At 41.3% G+C, this 19262-nt stretch overlaps 8 protein-coding genes across 8 annotated transcripts; 3 read left to right on the plus strand and 5 right to left on the minus strand.

Moving 5' to 3' along the window:
- Window positions 1–42: 42 nt before the first annotated feature.
- Window positions 43–1431, minus strand: BCR41DRAFT_357020 (acyl-CoA N-acyltransferase). Its single transcript, XM_022024784.1, has 6 exons — window positions 1298–1431; window positions 1106–1175; window positions 880–967; window positions 635–738; window positions 253–355; window positions 43–173 (listed from the first exon to the last, which is right to left on the minus strand). Exons 1-6 carry the CDS (start codon window positions 1316–1318, stop codon window positions 98–100), a joined length of 462 nt encoding a protein of 153 aa, XP_021879632.1. The 5' UTR covers window positions 1319–1431; the 3' UTR covers window positions 43–97.
- A 1015-nt stretch (window positions 1432–2446) lies between these two features.
- Window positions 2447–4685, plus strand: BCR41DRAFT_397990 (hypothetical protein; the record flags this gene model as incomplete). Its single annotated transcript, XM_022028923.1, has 2 exons — window positions 2447–3460; window positions 3591–4685. 2 exons carry the CDS (start codon window positions 2447–2449, stop codon window positions 4683–4685), a joined length of 2109 nt encoding a protein of 702 aa, XP_021879633.1.
- A 757-nt stretch (window positions 4686–5442) lies between these two features.
- On the plus strand, window positions 5443–7263 carry BCR41DRAFT_357023 (polyunsaturated fatty acid elongation enzyme). Its single transcript, XM_022024785.1, has 3 exons — window positions 5443–6009; window positions 6516–6687; window positions 6832–7263. The coding sequence occupies exons 1-3, from the start codon at window positions 5575–5577 to the stop codon at window positions 7155–7157; spliced, it is 933 nt and encodes a 310-aa protein (XP_021879634.1). The 5' UTR covers window positions 5443–5574; the 3' UTR covers window positions 7158–7263.
- A 36-nt stretch (window positions 7264–7299) lies between these two features.
- BCR41DRAFT_357025 (hypothetical protein) lies at window positions 7300–8393 on the minus strand. The gene has a single exon (XM_022024786.1). The coding sequence runs from the start codon at window positions 8374–8376 to the stop codon at window positions 7348–7350; it is 1029 nt and encodes a 342-aa protein (XP_021879635.1). The 5' UTR covers window positions 8377–8393; the 3' UTR covers window positions 7300–7347.
- Window positions 8394–8497: 104 nt separating this feature from the next.
- On the plus strand, window positions 8498–9630 carry BCR41DRAFT_357026 (hypothetical protein). The gene is made up of 4 exons (XM_022024787.1): window positions 8498–8548; window positions 8860–9052; window positions 9165–9236; window positions 9400–9630. Exons 1-4 carry the CDS (start codon window positions 8537–8539, stop codon window positions 9543–9545), a joined length of 423 nt encoding a protein of 140 aa, XP_021879636.1. The 5' UTR covers window positions 8498–8536; the 3' UTR covers window positions 9546–9630.
- A 247-nt stretch (window positions 9631–9877) lies between these two features.
- Window positions 9878–10602, minus strand: BCR41DRAFT_289117 (hypothetical protein; the record flags this gene model as incomplete). Its single annotated transcript, XM_022020321.1, has 4 exons — window positions 9878–9931; window positions 10029–10112; window positions 10382–10454; window positions 10568–10602. Coding segments are annotated over 4 exons (246 nt in total), but the record flags the coding sequence as incomplete, so codon positions are not given.
- A 3338-nt stretch (window positions 10603–13940) lies between these two features.
- BCR41DRAFT_397996 (hypothetical protein) lies at window positions 13941–14720 on the minus strand (the record flags this gene model as incomplete). The annotated part of the gene is made up of 4 exons (XM_022028924.1): window positions 13941–14120; window positions 14175–14360; window positions 14473–14587; window positions 14695–14720. The coding sequence occupies 4 exons, from the start codon at window positions 14718–14720 to the stop codon at window positions 13941–13943; spliced, it is 507 nt and encodes a 168-aa protein (XP_021879638.1).
- A 540-nt stretch (window positions 14721–15260) lies between these two features.
- BCR41DRAFT_397997 (hypothetical protein) lies at window positions 15261–16897 on the minus strand (the record flags this gene model as incomplete). The annotated part of the gene is made up of 4 exons (XM_022028925.1): window positions 15261–15306; window positions 15791–15903; window positions 15972–16129; window positions 16432–16897. The coding sequence occupies 4 exons, from the start codon at window positions 16895–16897 to the stop codon at window positions 15261–15263; spliced, it is 783 nt and encodes a 260-aa protein (XP_021879639.1).
- Between the last annotated feature and the right edge of the window lie 2365 nt (window positions 16898–19262).

A 19262-nucleotide genomic window follows, 5' to 3' on the forward strand; every position in this document is an offset into this window, starting at 1 on the left:
GAATCAAGTACAGTCGATTCGACTAAGGAATGGTTTAAATATGTAGGGTAATCATGTGATATCACCTGACTATAGTGCAAATTTATTCAAGCTTCAGTTATTCCCTGAGGACTTTGCGGCATGCATAGGCATCTTCACCGTCAGCATAATACTTCTTCTCAATGTCCTGCACACTATCATGGAATATATCTATATCAGTAATTGAATAAAGCAAGAAGTTACATGCAACATTATAATAATACCAAAACTTACGTAAAGTTGAGAGTATCCCTATACAGCTGAAGGGCAGCACGATTGCTCTTGCGAACATGAAGAGAAACATATTTACAGTTAAACACATCGCGCATGGCATTTTCTAAAATGGTATTCATGGAAGAAATGTCCACAAAAGAAATACGTGAGTTAGCTCGAAAATATACTTCATTTTTTGATTCCTCCGCATGCTTTTTTTCATGTTCTTTTGTGTGTTTGATCTTGTGGAAATTTGCTGGCAAGAATAATCCATTAAATAAACAGCTGTATCTCTCCCGCTGTCTTGCTGAAAACCTCTTCCACTGAAGAAAAAAAAAAAAAAAAAAAAAAGGTAAATCAAATTGGTATATTGTGTTCCAAAAAAAAAAAAAAAAAAACTTACGTGATTGAGTCATTAATTTCTCTGCAACACCGAGTCGGCGGTAAGTACGCATTACTGACAAGGAGGTGATGTGTCCATGTGGTTCAGCTGTTGGATCCTCCTCTCTAAATGATTCATACGTTGATTTTCATCGAGTACACCACAAAAGTGAAAAAAAAAAAGGAGAAAAAAAGCCCAAAGATTAATTGTCTCGGCCTTCATCTTGGGCTTTATCGATCTCTCACGGCTCTTGTTCATGTCCTTACAATTTTGCCAGAACATATCCAATGATCCTGCCTTTTTCATCCTCTGCCACATATGAAAGTTGAGGCCAAGTGAGAGAATGATAAAAGTCTATATGAATTGAACGTTTAAAGAATATATGAGACGTAAATAAGTTCATTTTAGATCTGTCTAAGCATTAACACACGTTAATTGTGGAAAAAAAAAAGTTACAAAGCATTGATTATCTCTATTAAACATTTGCCATACAATATTTCATCTGATAATTTTCTGGCAGATTGTGCAAGTTACAGTTTTGCATGGCGATCATATCGTCCAACTAAGAAAAAAAGAAAACGAAGTCTTAGCTTGCATTCGTTTGATTACTTTCTTACTTTCTTTTTTAAAAAAAAAAAAAAAAAAAAAAAAAAAAGCTTCTTTTTCTTGAACTCTGAAACATACAGTAGCCTCACGAATATTCATCTTGAATAGAATGTATCGCAGCGATTCTTGAGGAAGAAGAAGTACTAGTAGGAAGGGGGTCCAGTTCTATGAAGAATGTGTTGAATGCTGAATGCTGAATGTGAATACTCGCGTGTTGAATGACTATCTCCTGATCTGTTTGTGGCTTCACAACCCACAAAGTTGCCTCTCCAAAAAAAAAAAAAAAAAAAAAAAAAAAAAAGCCGGCCGTTCATTTTAAGATAACTTTTTTTTTGTGGTTATTATAACTCATATTTTGCAATCCGGGGTTTTGGTTCTTTTCACATCTAAGATAATGTAAACGGTGGTAAGAGGCCCCTGTTGGAAAAAACGAAGGCCCCGTCTGGCTCGTACCTTTTTTTTATATCATTATCATATGGTGAGCATTAAATTCCATAAAAGGTATTACTGCGATTGAGCGCACAATTGAGCCAATTGAACTTGACGGACACGCTCTTTCGCTCCCCTTAAAAAATTGTTTGAGCCTACAGGAGTGTGGAAGAGGGATGCCTACCGCCACCAAAAAAAAAAAAAAAAAAAAAAAAAAAAAAAACAAACAGACAAAGGCAATAGAAAGGTCTGCCTCAGGAAAACAATGAATGAGTAAGCGGCAGGGTTCTGTCTCTGTTGAGTATTTTTTTGTATGGTTAATGGTATTCTCACTTACTTACCTTTTTGACTCTTCTTACATTTTCCAATCTGGTCATTTATCTAATTTATAAAGTAAAATACTGTGTTGAAGAAAAGATAACGTGCTCAGGAGTTAAGAGTGATATGGAGGCAAAGAAGCGTATGGTTGTTGATCATATTTTTTCATTGTGGGCTGCTATGCCCTGAAACCTTGCGCCCATTTGTGTTTGTGTCTTTTGCGCATGGCTTGGTTTTTTTTTTAAAAAAATACCGCAACAATTCACAATGACCCACCCCTTTCCATGCATAAAAAAAGAGTTCGTCGGTTCCTTCCGATTTTACCTCTTGACAAGTCAACCCTCAAATGAACTCCCTCTCTCTTTTCTCTGTCTTCCAGTTTTTCCATCCATCCATTCTAGGAATCACAAACCAACTGTTTGTTTTTAGACACTACTATTTACATTTCTCTGGACTTCAAACACACATTCATTCCTAACCATGGCTACTGTCCATAGCCTACCTACGGGCACTAATTCCGTAGAGCCACGCCATGACACTCTTCCCGAGGACATGTCTTCGCCTGTGCTCCCCTCTGACCCAGAGTTTGACTCGGCTGAGGAGCACCAACCCACTCGTACACCTTCGCCACCATCTGGTCCTCCTATTACAGGCGCAGCTTTGCCTTCCAATAACAATACAAATACATTTGATAATGCGCAACACCATTATCAACAATTACAACACCAACAGCAACAACAAACAACACCCCTCAGTCAGCAGGATAGGAACTCTCAGCGTACCTTGCATGTCCCTGCTCCACTCCGGAGGCACACTAGCAACAGCTTCATGGCTTTCAATGAGATGCCTACATTAAACGCTTTTCTTAATCACTGTAACCTCTCGCAATATCTTCAATCATTTACTGATGCTGGTGCCACTGATGAATACATGCCGCTTATGATTGATTTTGACGACGACGACCTCAAAACTGTTATGGAATCTATTCCCATGAAGCCTTTCCATGCTGTTGCTTTTCGCAAAGGTATCCGTGACTTGCGAGAAAGAAGCCGTATGGGGTCCATGCACTTCGATAATTCACAGAGCTCATTTATGCAGCCAGAACCACACAGCACGCTTCATTACTCGCATTCACAATTCTTCCAGCAACCATCTCAACCTTCACAGGTTTCACATACTCAGCGGTCGCATTCATCACAGACATCAGCCAGTCTTTCACAGCCTTCAAGGGGATATAGTCATCATCCTAATTTGTCACAACAGACCCCAGAGTTATATCATCAGCCCTCCATCTCTAAAAGCAATTCCCAAAGACAGAATTCACAAACCAGCTCTTCACAACCACAGGCACCTTCATTCATCCCAACACCATCGCAAGTGCTATCTGGCGGAGCGATCTATCAGTATGTTGGGCCTGCACCACGTAATGTGGAGGCTAACTACGTTTCTCAACCAGTTACTATCTTCCATCCAGAGCAAAGGACCCCTAGCAAGGTAAACATGGGTTAAAACCTAAATCTAGGGAATGGTTTTGATCGATCTGATATCTGAGTTACGATGTGATATTTGACATGGTGACTGACTAAAATGTAAGAAAAAAATGTTTTGAATTGACGTATTATAGAACGAGCATAGACCACTAAAGCGTAGACGGTCCTCCACAAAGACTCCTCCTAATACTGTAGTTGAAGACTCATCGCCCGTATTGCCAGAACCTAGCTCATTCAACTCTAGTTCCTCTTCTTCATGGGGTGCTAATACACCCAATACTATGCAGAGCTCCTCCAATACACAGCAAGATGCAGCCACTCGAGAGATGATTATGCATCAAGCGCTCATTTATGGGAAGGATTCTTCTCGGTCCTTGACAAAGTACGAGCATGCCATCAATTGCGCTGCTCAGAGTCTTGCTCTCGAAGACCCTAGTTTACTGACGAACAAAGGAAAACTTTGGACCAAAGCTAAAGCAAAATTGCTAGAAGAAGATTATGAGTATAAACGGGGCAAATCTCGATCCAAATTGCCAGAAGCCGAGCGGAAAAAGGATCAAAAGAGTAGTAAGGAGCGTTTAGTTCAGAAGAGAGAGGCCAATGCATCAAATGCTGCTAAGCTTCGTGTTCGCCGTATCAATTCGCTCAACGAGCAATTTCATCGTAAGACTGCAGATCGTGAGGCTCTATTGGCTCATCTCCTTCGTCTTGAGTCGCCAGAGTATAAGCAATCAAATCCGGCGACTTTCGAAATGGATGCGAAGCAAGCTCGTGAAGACTTGACGCGTGTGGAGAATGAACGACAGACTATCTCTAAAGAGCTCGGATCGCTCAAGAACAAAGAGCGGAAGCACCAATGGTACGAGAAGAGGAAAAAGGATCGGGCTGAAAACGGAGAGCCATCTGAACAAGAAGACAAGGCTTTGAATGCCGGAACAGATGCTGAAGCAGATGGAGAGGCAGAGACGGATACAACGGTGGATCCTGATGGCGATGCCAGTCAAAAGGCTCAAGCAGCTAAGCCGGAGCCTGCAGTAAGCTCCTCATCTGCATCAAAACAGGAGTCAACACTATCGAAACCAATTACCTGGAAACCTCGAGCAACCGTACTGACACCACCTGCACCGGCACCCACAGCTTCGAATGACGTTACTAAGCCAACGTCACGACCTAAGAAGCTAAAAGATGTATTTCGAGTTAGCGAATACACGCCGGTCGTGAAGTCGTGAACTCAGAGCGGTGTGGGTCAGATTATCATCGCATGATTGAAAAAGAGTGAACACAAAGCTCCTACTTGTAATTATCCCATTACTCCATTTTCTTTTTTCCTTCTTTTTTATTTTTACTATCAACCTGTCCTATATATACTTTACTTGGTGTTCTTGTGCTGGTCGTGCTTTATGTAAGGCATGTTTTATGTTTGCCGTGCTCGTAAATGACCATCGCTTTACACGTGAATACGACACTTGTTTCCACAATTTGGTAGCCATTGATAATACCACCAAAGGGAAAAAAGCGCTTCGGAGAAGGAGCACTTCAGAATGAATGTATACATACTTGAAAATGTTTATTGAAGCACAGTTTAATATGCCTTTAGAGACATCTAGCTGGACCCACATTCAATATTAAGCAGATCTGTTCTCATGATGATGACGCGAAATGATTTTATTTTTAAAGGTTGACGACTTTGGCAAAATTTGTTGTGTATCAATTGAGCACAATCCTGGCTAGTGAGCGAAAATGTGAAAATGGACTAACATAAAGAACGGAGAATGTTCTACTTTAAGTTCTATACACGTACACGTTGAATGAGTTGAGTGGGTTGGAGGGACGTTTATCTGTCACAAATCGAAGTTGTCAGCATAAATACAAAAGATGGGTACAAACAAGACACAGCTTGTTTTTTTTAGCCTCAGACAAAAAAAAACTTTTTTGGTTCCTGGTCGTGGCACCCATATCTCTCTCGGACCAATTATCGAGCCCTACTTTTTTGACCCCCTCTCTTCTTTTTCTTCTCTCTCTTTCTTTCTTTTCTTTTTTTCTTTTTTTATTCACACACTCCATTCTTCTCATTCCTTTCCCCTCCACCTCCCTCCGATTGTGTCTATTCTTGTCGTCATGGAGCAACTCCTCAAGTCACCTCAGGACTTTTTTATTGATTTTGCTAGGAACTTCGGTGTCCTCGCAGCTCCTTATGTCGACCCTCTCGAGGCGGCAGTGAGGGGCCAGCTGGAGAAGCTTTTCCCCACAGCGGTTCAGCATGTTGACCGGTTCCTGAGTGCGGTAGAATCGCCCTTGGCAGTTCAAAATCTTCCATTGATGAATGGATTTCATGTATTTTTGATCGCAACCGCGTATTTGGTGGTTGTCTTTTTGGGAATGCAGATCATGAAACATTTTGAACGATTTGAGGTCAAGACTTTTTCATTGCTTCACAACTTTGTCCTGGTTTCAATCAGTGCTTACATGTGCGGAGGAGTTCTTTATGAGGCTTACAAGTCCAACTATGGATTGTTTGAGAACTTAGCGGACCACTCTAGCAAGGGATTGCCTGTAAGTATCCGTGTTTTTTTTTTTTTTTTTTTTTTTTTTTTTTTTTTTTGTTTTCCCAAATGGATCCTTTTCTTCTTTTTTGAGTTTATGAGCAAAAGAAACACGTATGCACCTTGATACATTCGAAAAAAAAAAAAAAAAAAAAAAAAAAAAAAAGAGATCTGCACACAATTCGTTCTCAACTGTACCATATTATTCAAGTTACGAATTGACACCTGAAAATAATGCAGCGGGAAGGAATTAGGGAGGGAATATGCTTTCAACAGAAAAAAGACAAAAAAAACTTTGTACTCCCACACTTTTCGCATGATTCATGAACAAGAGTATAGCAATGCGCTGACAGGAACTATGCCACGGAACTTGAGCATTTTTTGCATCTGGAAAAAAAAAATGTCTAATAAGCAAATAAGCATGCGCACGCTTACAAACCGGCGTATGTACAATTTGAGTCCACGACAGACTTGACAAAACACATGTCTAATTTATTTTAACCTCCTTACATCTAGATGGCCAAGATGATCTGGCTCTTTTACTTTTCCAAGATCATGGAGTTTGTTGACACGATTATCATGGTCCTCAAGAAGAACAACCGCCAGATCTCGTTCTTGCACGTCTATCACCACTGCTCCATCTTTACGATCTGGTGGCTGGTCACTTTGGTTGCCCCCAACGGTGAAGGTAAAAAAAAAAATAACAAGATGCAAATGGCGTGTACTTGGTGTTTCATAATGAATAATGAAACCCCGCATATTTCTGTTGGAATGTTGGTCATTTCTTCTGAACTAAAATATCAACCTCAAAATCAACCTAAATCAATAATAGCCTACTTCTCTGCCGCATTGAACTCCTTCATTCATGTTATTATGTACGGCTATTACTTCCTTTCAGCTCTTGGCTTCAAGCAGGTTTCCTTCATTAAGTTCTACATCACTCGCTCACAGATGACTCAATTCTGCCTGATGATGATTCAGGCCTCGTGGGACATGTATTCCATGAAGGTTTTGGGTCGTCCTGGATATCCCTTCTTTATCACTGCTCTTCTGTGGGTCTACATGTGGACCATGCTTGGTCTTTTCTACAACTTTTACAGGAAGAACGCCAAGCAGGCCAAGCAGGCCAAGCAGGCCAAAGCAAAGAAGTTGCAGTAAAAACAAAAAAGCATAGAATAAAAAAGGAGATGCTGGCAATAAAATAAAGAATGGAAAGAAACAATCGCTCTGGTCCATCTTTTCATTGCCGTCGTGTTTGTGCTTGCATATCATTTTATACTTTATTGCTTTGATATAGTTTGTAGGATGTCCTCTATCAATGCAATACTCTCTATTTTACTACATTTACTCACTTCGCATCATCGTCATCATCACTCTGGTCATCAAGATCAGTATCCCATTCATCTTCCCACTCGTTACCCGTGACTAGTATTCCACGACTCTTCCAATAGGCTTTTCCATAGGTGCACAAGATTTCTTCACCTGGCTGAATCCGTTTAAGGACTTTACAGCCCATTCGGACCTGTCCTGTGATCACATCTCTATGGAGGTCCCAACAGACGTTGGGACCTTGCTCTTGAGTCCTGATCCCCCTGAAATCATTGACGAACCGTCCATGGTTACCATGGACTGAGGCATCAAGGTTGAGATCATTACAGAGGTACAATGTATGGTCCGAGTTGGGATCTGCATATCCATCAGGGACGACTAATGAGATATAATCCAACAGATGAAGGCCTGGCCGTAAGAGTTTTGTAGCAAAAAGACCATATGATCCAAGCACTGGATGATCTGGAGGAGAATCAATGAATCGGATTTCGTAAGGTGGGGGATCTGAGGAGAGAGTTCGAAGAGAACCAGGGATGGCATGTCCGATGGGTATATCGTCATAGTCTGACTCGAGCTCACTCCTTGGTCCATCATCACCCTCTTTCTCCTCCTTATTTTTATTACTATCATCACTCTCGTTTTCCTTATTCTTGTCCTCTTCATATCTTTCTTTTCTGTCTTTTCCAAGTGCCTCTATCTGTTGTAGCTCCTTTTGTTGACGTCGACGTCCTTGTACAATATCAAGGAGAGAAACAGGAATTGACAGATGATATTCATAGTCAAGTAGATATTTGACATGTTTGGGCCAATTGACAGGCAATAGATCTGGATCGATAGTTGAGACATGTTCTTGTGTCTCCTGCTGTTGTAAAGGCTGCTGCACAATTGATGATATCGTTTTTGGCATCAGCAATTGTTCTAGGTCCTTGTTTAACTTGGCGTTAACGATACTCTCGATCTTCTCAGCATCGAGGGGATCCATAGGAGCAATATCTTGATTATACTTCTTATTGCCACCAAGTGGCCTTTCTTTTCCTGTAGAGTTCATGGAGTTGTTTGTGTTTGCTTCTTTAACAATAATAAATAAACTATACATGATTCCAACGATTTTATTTAGGTACCGTGGCTTGGAGTATTTCTTGGAATGCAAAAAGTGTTTTCCATTTCCACACGACCTCCATTATAATTATCATTTAAAACAAGCAATCATGTCTGACAGAGTAAGACACATCCAATTATGGTTACATGGGACATAGGAAGGATGAATAAGACTGCATGCCATGTTCAATGTCGGAAACAAAAAAGAAAAAAGAAAGAAAGGACCTGCCATATCCACCAGACGGAAAGTCAAGTTAGACGGACAAAAGACAAACAGATTTTTTTTGCCTCTACCAAAATAACAACAGCGATAACATAAAGTGAGCTTCAAAGGAGAAGCGTTGCTGTTGCAGAAGAAATCTGTATCAATGGTTTTTAACAATCTCACTAATCCGTGAATTGATTCCTGGCTCGTTTATATTATTTTAAATAGCCAAGAGGTGGATATAACTCACGTGGGGGTGGTGGTCGTGGCGGACGTGGTGGTAGTGGTGGTAGTGGACGCGGCGGTGGACGTGGAGGCAGTAGTTCAACTCATATAGAAAGGCCCAAGAAGGAATCGATCTTGGACCTTGGCAAATACATGGATCAGAAAATTCGAGTCAAATACAGCGGCGGACGCGAAGGTAATTTCGAACGAATTCGCTTGGAATGACAATAAAAAAACAATATCAAGAAGTTTCAACTAACTCTTTGTTCTGTTTGATTTTTGGTCCATCCTTTTTTTTTTTTCTGCAGTCGTAGGGACATTGAAAGGTTATGATCCACTGTTGAACCTCGTTTTGGATGAGACAGAGGAATATCTGAGAGGTAAAAAAAAAAAAAAAAAAAAAAAAAAGATAGAGACATGAGGAGAGAGCCATCCATGAAGCCAGACATATCAATATGAAAATCTTAATAGTATCTCATGTCTCTATACTCTTGCTCATATTGTCTGGAACCTTCCCTTCTCCTTCTCTGTCATGTAAATTAGATCCTGAGGATGGGCGTCTGCTAGACCAAACCAGAACCTTGGGGCTCATCATTTGCAGAGGCCCTGCCGTCATTTTGATCTCGCCTATGGATGGTACTATGGAGATTGCCAATCCTTTCATTCAAGAAGAGGAAGCTGTCATCTAAAAACAGTAGAAAAAATGGAGAAAAGAACCTCTATCTTTATACAAACAATTGAAGAAGTCTTGACTACACCCTCATTAAGGCCAACTAAAAAAAAAAAAAAAAAAAAAAAAAAAACATGCTTGGAAATATGAACGTTGGAGTGTCTATTCTTTTTGCTATTTTATTCATCGCCCAGGTGAAGAAGAATTGCATATATTCTTCTGATACAAAATGTATTATCTGCTTTTCGTCTCTGCTTGTCAAGAGGGTCTTCTAGTAAACAATGGCACAAATATTCAGGTGCTTATTCTTGTGCATTTATGAACTAATTTGTCTCTTTACAAATGCTCCGTTTCTATCGCCCACGCGCTATTAGTCGAAAATCCAGAAGGTGCAGTTGTTTGATGCTAACGACGTTCAAAAAAAAAGAAAAGCAATTATGAATAAGCAACAACCAGATATTGATAGTAAACGGTAGCAATAATTATGAACCAGAAGCCTTACGGTCTGTCCGCGTTTCGTGCCCGTGAGGCGGTAGTCGCGCTCCATCATGATTCTGTCCCAGCGGTCAAGGCCGTATCTTGTAGGCTACAAAATAAAATACATAGTGAATGTAAATGAAATGTCCAAAAAAAAAAGAAAAATCCGTGCTGCTTTTCCTCATCCATTGAACAGACTTATATGGGAAGGGACCAATGATACACCAAAAAAAAGGTGCCGCATCGTGTAGAGTAAATATGGCTATTGTAGATAGTCCATGTCTAAACGTTGTATCCTCTGGCTCCAGTACATAATGATCTATCTTTTTTTTCCCTTTTCTTTGCTGCGATTGTCTTCTTTGGATCTTGCTCTGTTACCTGTCCCTCGTTGACACTGGTCTTGAGCTTGTGGAAGAGAATTCCCGAAGCTCCAAAAAATCCGGTAATCAAACTATATTTTTCAATTAATTGTGAATCAAATGGAGAGTGTTAATTCAGAATCTGGAACTCGAATGGGTCTTTACTAATCTGATTATGAAGAAGTTCTTTATATTTTTTTGTTACCCAAGAGGAATGAAGGCCTCAAATGGAACTGGCATATTCGGATGTGATTACAGTGGCGAAGGGGAGAATAACTAAATAATTAAATAAATACGGATGACAACTTTGAAAGGATATGATGTCTCTGAAGATCGGGTCAGTTTCGGTTGTAGCTCTAGTACAATGGAAGACTCAAATTACGTCATAGAAATAGATGGGAGTCGAGATCAGCTGATTTATTGCTCTGAACACCTCTCACTATCATTGTATCGATTACTCTCTCTTCTTTCCTTTCCCCTCTTTGGTTCAGTTGGTGCAGTATAACTGGCGAGATATCCTCTCGAGAGAGAGCCCTGAGTCGAATTCAACGCGCGCAAGTGAGAAAGTTGGTTGAGGAAAGAGGTAACAGAGAGGATGTTTATGGGACGGCTGGCATGAAGAATTTTATCAAGATGGCGAAGACTGCAATTAAAGAGCTCTACGAACATGGCGGAAGGTGTATCGAGAATCTAATTTGGTTATCAGAACCACAATCGTGGCGAGGAGACTAGCGCCATGTTGAACATCAAAGCCGTCGTAGATCCTTAACACCACATATGTATATGTGCTTGCAAGGCATTTTATTCCTGTCGTAGTTAGGGCGCGGACAAGAAAAAAGGACATTGTCGCCTATGTCCACATCAATAGAGTACTCTTACCTTAGTGTAGAAAACGATTTAACTAGCAACTGAAGGGTTAGCAATCGTTAGAATATCACTTATAAACCTTATACATGCAACATTTAAATTGAATGCCAAAGTCTTCGCTTTTCTTTCCTTTTCGTATAAAAATTTATTGGTTTTATGTGTTGGTATTTCTACACGCGCACGGAGAGATGGCTTTGAGAAGTGCTTCTAACTGATATTCATGCTCCTTCCAGACCATAATCTTTTTGTTACGTCCTAGGGTTTGGGGGTGCACCCAAAAGGGATACTTTCATTTTAATTCATAATATCAGATAAGTTAGTAACGCCTATGGTGGGGCCTAATAAAAGGTCCCCACCTAGCAACCAAATAATAAACTCTCGATCTCCTTGACATACCAGCCTTCAGAAAAAAACCCAGCTTGTGGTCGTATCTTCAGCATTACCACCAGCGGTTTTATATAAATTTTATATATTCTTCTGAGGATATAGCGAAGATGAAATAGCATATGATATCTTTTCAGCCCTTCCGAACGAGTCGATACAAAGGAATGAAGGGACGAGACGGAAGTGTATCCCCATAGAAGAAACTGATATTTGCTGTCCTTGGTGGTTATTTTGCACCGTTCTGTAATTTTAGCCTGTTTACCACAATATCTGGAGTGGTGTCGAAAACCGGCCGAAACAAAAGACAGAAGCTTAAACACGCCGGCATACGGAAATGTCTGTATGTAACGAGAGGAGACCATTGGTCAAAAAATTCGGGTGTTCATACAGTAGAAATTTCCTGTCCTCTTTGCGGTAGAGAGGATTGGGTACGAGCCTACTTGATTGGTGCATTGAGAACGACATGACTCTAATACTTCTTTGCAAAAGAAACCTGCCTCTGTTCACATACGTCCATTGTATGCAATTCAACCCAAAGGTACTCACACCAGAAATATATATATATCCCGCATGATTGGTGACATGCCTGGAGCAACGGACACATGCCATGAAAGATAGAGTCCTAGCCTTGACACAATAACTGTTGCTATGTGGACTCTTGCTATGTGGACTCTCTAGAATTACTCTGTGACCACAGAGATATGGGTCTATCGATCATGCTGTGTTGCCAAGAACTTGAAAAGGTATATAAACTCTTCTTCCTCACACTAAAGTTTCCTTAACACCACTCACATTCTCTCAACACAGTCTTTCACCGTCTACATCCACAACACTCGAATCACACATAGTCTTTTCACCGCTCACTCCAACATATCATCATGAGTGTGATATGTTGGAGTGATTCCCAATGGCTTCAATAGACCCAACAAAACCTAGTCCTCCGACTTTTAGCAATGTTTACCAACCCGGATTTATCAAGAGAAGGCAGCAAGATGAGGAAGCAACGGATGCAATAAACTAAGGATAGCAACCAATGGAGTCCATTTCAAGCCCATACAGCGGCAACTACTATCACTATTACATACACCAGTCATATACTGGAATAAGAATCAAGCTTTCAACATCATCAAATGATGTCATGGGACTCCCAAGCGAATGCCGGGACCATGTGTAAGTCTTCATTATTTTATTTATTTTTTTCTTTTGCTAAACACAGGAGACAAAGTTCTCCTAGGCCAGATTGGTTCCATGGTAGTCACTTCAAAATAACAGTCAGCTTTTTTTTGCTAACCTATTTTCCTATTGTTTTATATATAGGATTTCTTTCTCTAACTCGATCTATCTTTGTAGGCGCGCTCACTTTTGTCAATGAGTTTATACGCCCAAGAAGTGCCCACCCATCCTGTAAAGACTTTGTTGGACAAGTTCCTTGTATTATATCAGGCGTATTTGCATCGCAATGTAATGGCAACATATAATTATTCGTAGCCGCCCGAAGGGACCACAACGACCGCATTACCTTCAGCCTGTGGATGCAGATGAACTGCCTCCTTGGATACATTAAGGAGCGATAGCGGCAACAGACATAAGCACAAGAACAGGCACACTCACAGTATCGAGTCTTGGTCAGAGCACAGCGGGCAGCGGCATCTTTGTATCATAGCAAAAGGTGGATCAAAGAGGAGGCGTAAGAAGTTTTAATAGTTGATTAAATAGTTGGATAACCATATGTGTGTTCGCAAGCTACCACCAAAGTTTAATTACTCCCTAGGTGACGTAATATGGCCAAGATTGTGCTGCACTCGATGCTGCAGGTATCTCCTAGACGGATCTTCCATTCGAGTCTAAGGGCTGGAGGCATGGAGGTTACCGCTGCTCTAGAAGACACCTGTGCACAATGCCGCAGATGTCCTCGGCCGCAAGAATATCTCGGTGAAGACGGGTGTGGCACCTTGGAAAGTACAGCTGCCTCATTGCAACCTACCCCATAAAGCTCTTGCACCCGGAATACTTTTTAGAAGCGTAATACTTATCCGCGCCCATGGCAATGTATACTAGTGCATGAACCTGAGTCCAGGAAGCTATGATGCCCACCAGCAGCCTGTTGCACGTAAAATAAACCTCGGCATCATCTGAGCAAGAATAACTACTTTGTTAGTGAAGTACGCCAAATGTCCCGAGTAGGCCAGAAAGTTGGGCTTGAGGGCGAACTGGCCTGGCCTGATGGCAATGACTATGTAGTTGTCTGGCTGCTGCTTTTGTCCGATACCTCCCCCAACCATCTGATGAAGCTGGTCGGTGACCGCCGCGAACTCTTCATTCCTAGCTCACTGGCAGTCCCATTGGTACTCCTTGAAGGCTCTCCCATAAAACTGCTGGTGTTGCCCCTCATGGAACTTCAGATACCCAGTGTAGCTCATAAAGTCTACATTATAGCCATGAAGAGCAGACAAATTGGTCTTGATGTCCTCAACAGTTTGGTTGACTCCTTCTGGCGCTGACTGCTCCTGTTACCGCAGACATCGACAGAGTTTTAGCGAGGGATGATAAGCCGCCTTTACCTTAACTGCCAAATTGCAGTAAGTCTCGGGTGCAGGTACCCGGGTCGACGATGAAGGTGATACTGATGGTGTAACGACGATGGTTGCTGCGGACTGCGCTGCAGCAGTAGGGAGAGTAGCAGTAGGGAGAACGATAGTAGGGAGATGAACTGCAGTTGCGCGTGAATTGACTTGTCCGACAGCCAACTATATACATTTGCCGTAGATTCAACCAAAAGCTTGATACCTTTGACCCCACATCCCCAGAGCTGTGAGATATCTCCCTTCATTTCCACCACGATCCGTATTCCTGTCCTACAGCTGAAGTCAGAGGCAACGGCATCGCTTCTTTCCGAAGCCCCTTGAGACATACTGCCAACAGCTCTTTCATTTTGTAAGGCAAAAGTTGTAGTCGGAACCCACTCGTCCGTATCCTACCACGAAGAACATATCCTTATTGGTCGTACACTAACATGCAAAACTGCGTGACTTTTTTTTTTTTTTTTTTTTTTTTTTTTTTAATACTCCAACCGGGGCTTACCGCATCGCCGTGGATGTTGGCTGCATGGTATCCTTTGGCCTTGGTAAAAGAAGTGCTACCTTAAAAAATATGATCTGTCATTGTTATTGTGATATTGGTAAGGAAAGTGTACCTAGTCATTTACTCAGTTCTGGAGGTGAATATCAGAAAAATCAATCCTCTGCTTTCTATTAGCTCTGCTCCGCTTGTATAAAAGCCCGTGTTCCATAGGTGCTCCAATATACGTATTGTAGAGCAAGCCTTCTGCTTGAGGATGTGAAAAGTAAGAGTCACCAAAAGTTATATGGAAAGTTGTTACTTTTGCACTGTATTCTTTATTGGAATACCAACTAGCAATACCCTGCTTGGGGAAGTAGTTCAGGCTTCAAGCTTCCGAATACTATGGCGTTAAACAATAATGTCAGATAACGAAGCGACAACTGTAAAATACTTGCGATATGCTATGATGCCATAGTCGATCTTATAGGAGTAATATCTCTTAACTTGATATTGGCTTCAGATGAGGAGTTGATAGCCTGAAATTTAAGTATATGGTCCACCGCCGTATCTTCTACAAAAGCTGATACTTAGATCATAAAGTTGAGTCTCTGCTGTCGATATCCAATGTCTAATCTAAAAATGTCATATGATATTTGGTGACTCTTACTTTTCACATCCTCAAGCAGAAGGCTTGCTCTACAATACGTATATTGGAGCACCTATGGAACACGGGCTTTTATACAAGCGGAGCAGAGCTAATAGAAAGCAGAGGATTGATTTTTCTGATATTCACCTCCAGAACTGAGTAAATGACTAGGTACACTTTCCTTACCAATATCACAATAACAATGACAGATCATATTTTTTAAGGTAGCACTTCTTTTACCAAGGCCAAAGGATACCATGCAGCCAACATCCACGGCGATGCGGTAAGCCCCGGTTGGAGTATTAAAAAAAAAAAAAAAATTAAAACTCACTCTTTGCGTGTTAGTGTACGTCTCTTTGATGATGATTGAGCAGGATTCTGAGGTCTTTGTCTGGGTGCTTTCCACTGGTGCACCTTCATTGCTTTAGGTAGGGGACGCTGCGCCCGCCGTATCTGGACTTTACATCGTACCTTGACTTTGGCGTCGCCGTCGCCTGATTGTTATGTTGGTCGGCCGGCCCAGTCACGGTCCGGTAACGGTTATACTTGAACCGTTTAGCAAAGCAGACTTCGTGCCTGCCAATCTACTATCGTAAGCAATATGTGGCCGCGAGTAATGACTATCGGCAGCACTTAAAAGGATGTTATTTACCTCGACCTCGTGCGCCTGCCGCAACTGTGTCGTTCTATGCTGTTGCCTGCACAGTCCTTGGTACCAGGAGCTGAGTAATACATAATCAAAATGGACTGCTGGGCCGAGTGATAGCCCGTAAGAGGAGCTGGTGTTTGCTTGAGCTCGATGAACACTCGCTTTGAAGTTTCAAAAATCTATTGCGTTTGGTTCCCTCGTCTGACCTCAAATACTCCTAGACAAAGCCCTCTGCATCTGTATGATAATAAAATCATTGAATGCTGACAGATTAGTAAATGCCGGCAATAGCAATATACGAGAGATATAATTGTCTTTTTATGATGCTCAAATTGGTAGCAAGCGAGTGATGGTACATTACGTGTATAGTTATTCAGACTAACAACACACAGGGCTACCAGTTGCTAACGTGTAACGCTCAGTGATAGGAGCACTTGGTCCAGATTTTAGATAAGGGCTTTACGTCTCGGGATCATCCACCAGATCGTTTGGATACCTTCGTACTCCAAAGCACCGCGGTCCCTAGTAAGGCACACATCGCCTTTCATATACTCCCCTGCCATCTCAAGATCCGCTTCCAAGGAACAAATATCAACGCTCCGGCCTTTGGCCTCAAGATTAGCTGCCACTGCTCCCTTCTGTCGGTTTCTCCACTCGAACCCTCGGTTAGGATGTCTCTTGGTATCCAAATGATACTTTTTCTGAATACTATAGTCTTGGTCGCACCGGCCTTGGAATGTTCGTATATAATCCTTCGCTTTTTTCAATGATACCGAGCGTGATCGGTCCCGTTCTGTATGAGTTTGCTCTTTCACTAGAGCTTGGCCGCCATCAAATAACAGTACTGAGTTGGAGGGATCCAGGGCCTCACCGAATCCTTCCACCACAGCTTGATGTGCCTGGACTGCCGCATGAGTCGAATACGCCATCCTTATAAGGCTGTAAAAAGCCCCTTGTGGTTCCACAGGCAGCACGGCATCTGGCGGGCCATAGCCTTTTTTCTTCACTTTACTTAATGAGTTGGCACTCCCATTGTCCAATCATTTCTTTTCTAGTGCCGCTAGAGTGCACTAATCGATATACAGAAGTAGAGAGTAGGGTAGCGAATAATAGCTTCAGATGATAGATGGGAGCAACGTTGAGAGGAGCTGTAGAGCGTGAGTCAAACTTTTTGCTGGGCAAACTATAGCGCAAAAGAGTAAGTGAGAATAAGATGTGAGTCCACACACCAAGAGATTTTATATAGTTTCTTGTATTAATGAATATGCAGCTTTTATTGATGAACATACGGCTTTTACCAAAGAACATAAATCTTGATATTCAGGCAGCGTGAGGATGACCTAGAGGAGAGCCATCCTTTAAAATAAATAGGAAAAAAATAAATAAAATAAATAAAAGTGTGTATTCACCAGAATGACAAGCTCAACAGGGGAAAAGTTCCTTCTACTTTGGAGCACGTCATGGACGCGGCATGCAAATTAGTCTTCAGTAAACTATATAAAATTTCCTGGTTCGACTATAACTGAATTCCTTTGCAGTTACTTGGCTCCTCTATCTCGAGTAATGCTAGGGTCTTGGCACGCGCTGTACGAAGAATACTGGTTTTTTTTTTTTTTTTTTTTTTTTTTGGAAATAGGTAGTTCGCTATTGGCAGAGCGGATAGCCACGGGCATTATTAGCTATGCTGCGGCCAACTATCACATCTCTGTGTATGGATACTTTGCACATGGGATTAAAAGCCGGTGAATACCAACTTGCTCTACAAATTCCTGGTAGGTTAGATACTTCTTAGAGCTGTAGTATTCATTCACAGCATCAACAATGTATTCAAGGAACCTGACCTGAAATAAGCGTAAATATTAGCTGGTAGCATTGAAAGCGCCTACTGCTCGAATGAAGTAAGATTGGAACGACTCATGCGATGAGGGAAATTCAGCCTTGGCCTACAGCAATTACGACTTTTTTAGTCTCTTTCCTTTCACTCCAATTGAGCCACTAGCAATCTGGAGCAAACGAATGGCAGCCTATTCACCCATGTCCACTTCGTATTCCACCGGTGCCTTTTGATAGATCTTTTCTTGTAGAAGGAACTAAGGCGTGTTTCCGCTTCTACAAGCTTACTAATGTAACCTTCGATGCTTGCTATATTGCCCTGGGGGGGGGGGGGGGGAAGATAAGATGCTTTTAATACCGTTGGTGGGTTCTGTAGAGCCATCAATGACCGCTGCTTTCCTTCCTTCTACCCCAGTTTCAGTGCCTTTTGTTTGACAGCCAGGTTGTAGAACTTGGACTGCATGGTCGCGCTATTGAGGCTTCCAGTACTTGGTAACAAAGCATTGGCGCCAATCACACGCGCTTTTCCTAGCTCGAGGACCATCTCTTGATGTCTCCCGGTTGACATCCCAAGGGTCGAGAACATCTTAGTTGACCTTGGAGCAGAGTCAGTCAGAGCCGTAACAAAGCTGATAAAGATTACATTTTCTGGCCCATAAAAAAAACTAATTAATCGCCAGCAATAGGATGGCTCCACCCCGTAACACTGCAAGTTTCTTTAATTTTTTTTTTTTTTTATATAGTTCCTTAGTAAACGTGTTACTATATCATTCACGTATGCCTGGATATAGTTCTAGAAGCCTCGATTCTTATGATGGGTGATCAAGATATAGATAGAAAGTATTTTGGATGCTTTTTCTTTTTGATTCTCAGCATCGGTTGCTTCGTTCCTGAACTATTCTGCATCAGATATCAGGATAATTCCATTATTTGATACCTTTTTTTTTGTTTGGAGTACAGAAAAATTTGTTTATTAATTTATTTTTGTGCTAATAAATTTCTACACGTTTTTCTTCGGTCATAATTAACCAAATAAAAAATAATAATCATAATAAAAAAAACGCAGGAAGCAATACAAAAAAAAAATTGCAAAAATAGAAAGGGACAGTCTTTAGTTTGACGTTTTAAAGTGTTCGTACTTTACGTTATATTCCTCATTTCCTTAATTGATGAGCGGGTTCATTGTCGCGTAAATAAGGTTTCCCCAAACCGCGAATTACAAAAAGAATATGGTTTGTAGTTAATCAAAGGCGAGGAAAAAAGAGGAGAAAGAAGAAGAGGAGAGCAGAGACCTGTGCTGTTCGCTCTTTTTGTAGTCCTTTTCAATTACAAGAAGTTTATTAAGCAAACAATTTTTATTGAAAAGATCTAACTAAAAAGAGCAAGCAGCACAGATCTTTGGAAGAGAAGAAGAAAACCCAGACAGATCTTTCATACCGCGAGATTTATTATAATGTGATT

The sequence above is a fragment of the Lobosporangium transversale genome, assembly GCF_002105155.1.
Source record: "Lobosporangium transversale strain NRRL 3116 chromosome Unknown BCR41scaffold_28, whole genome shotgun sequence".
In the NCBI taxonomy this organism is placed as follows: Eukaryota; Fungi; Mortierellomycota; class Mortierellomycetes; order Mortierellales; family Mortierellaceae; genus Lobosporangium; species Lobosporangium transversale.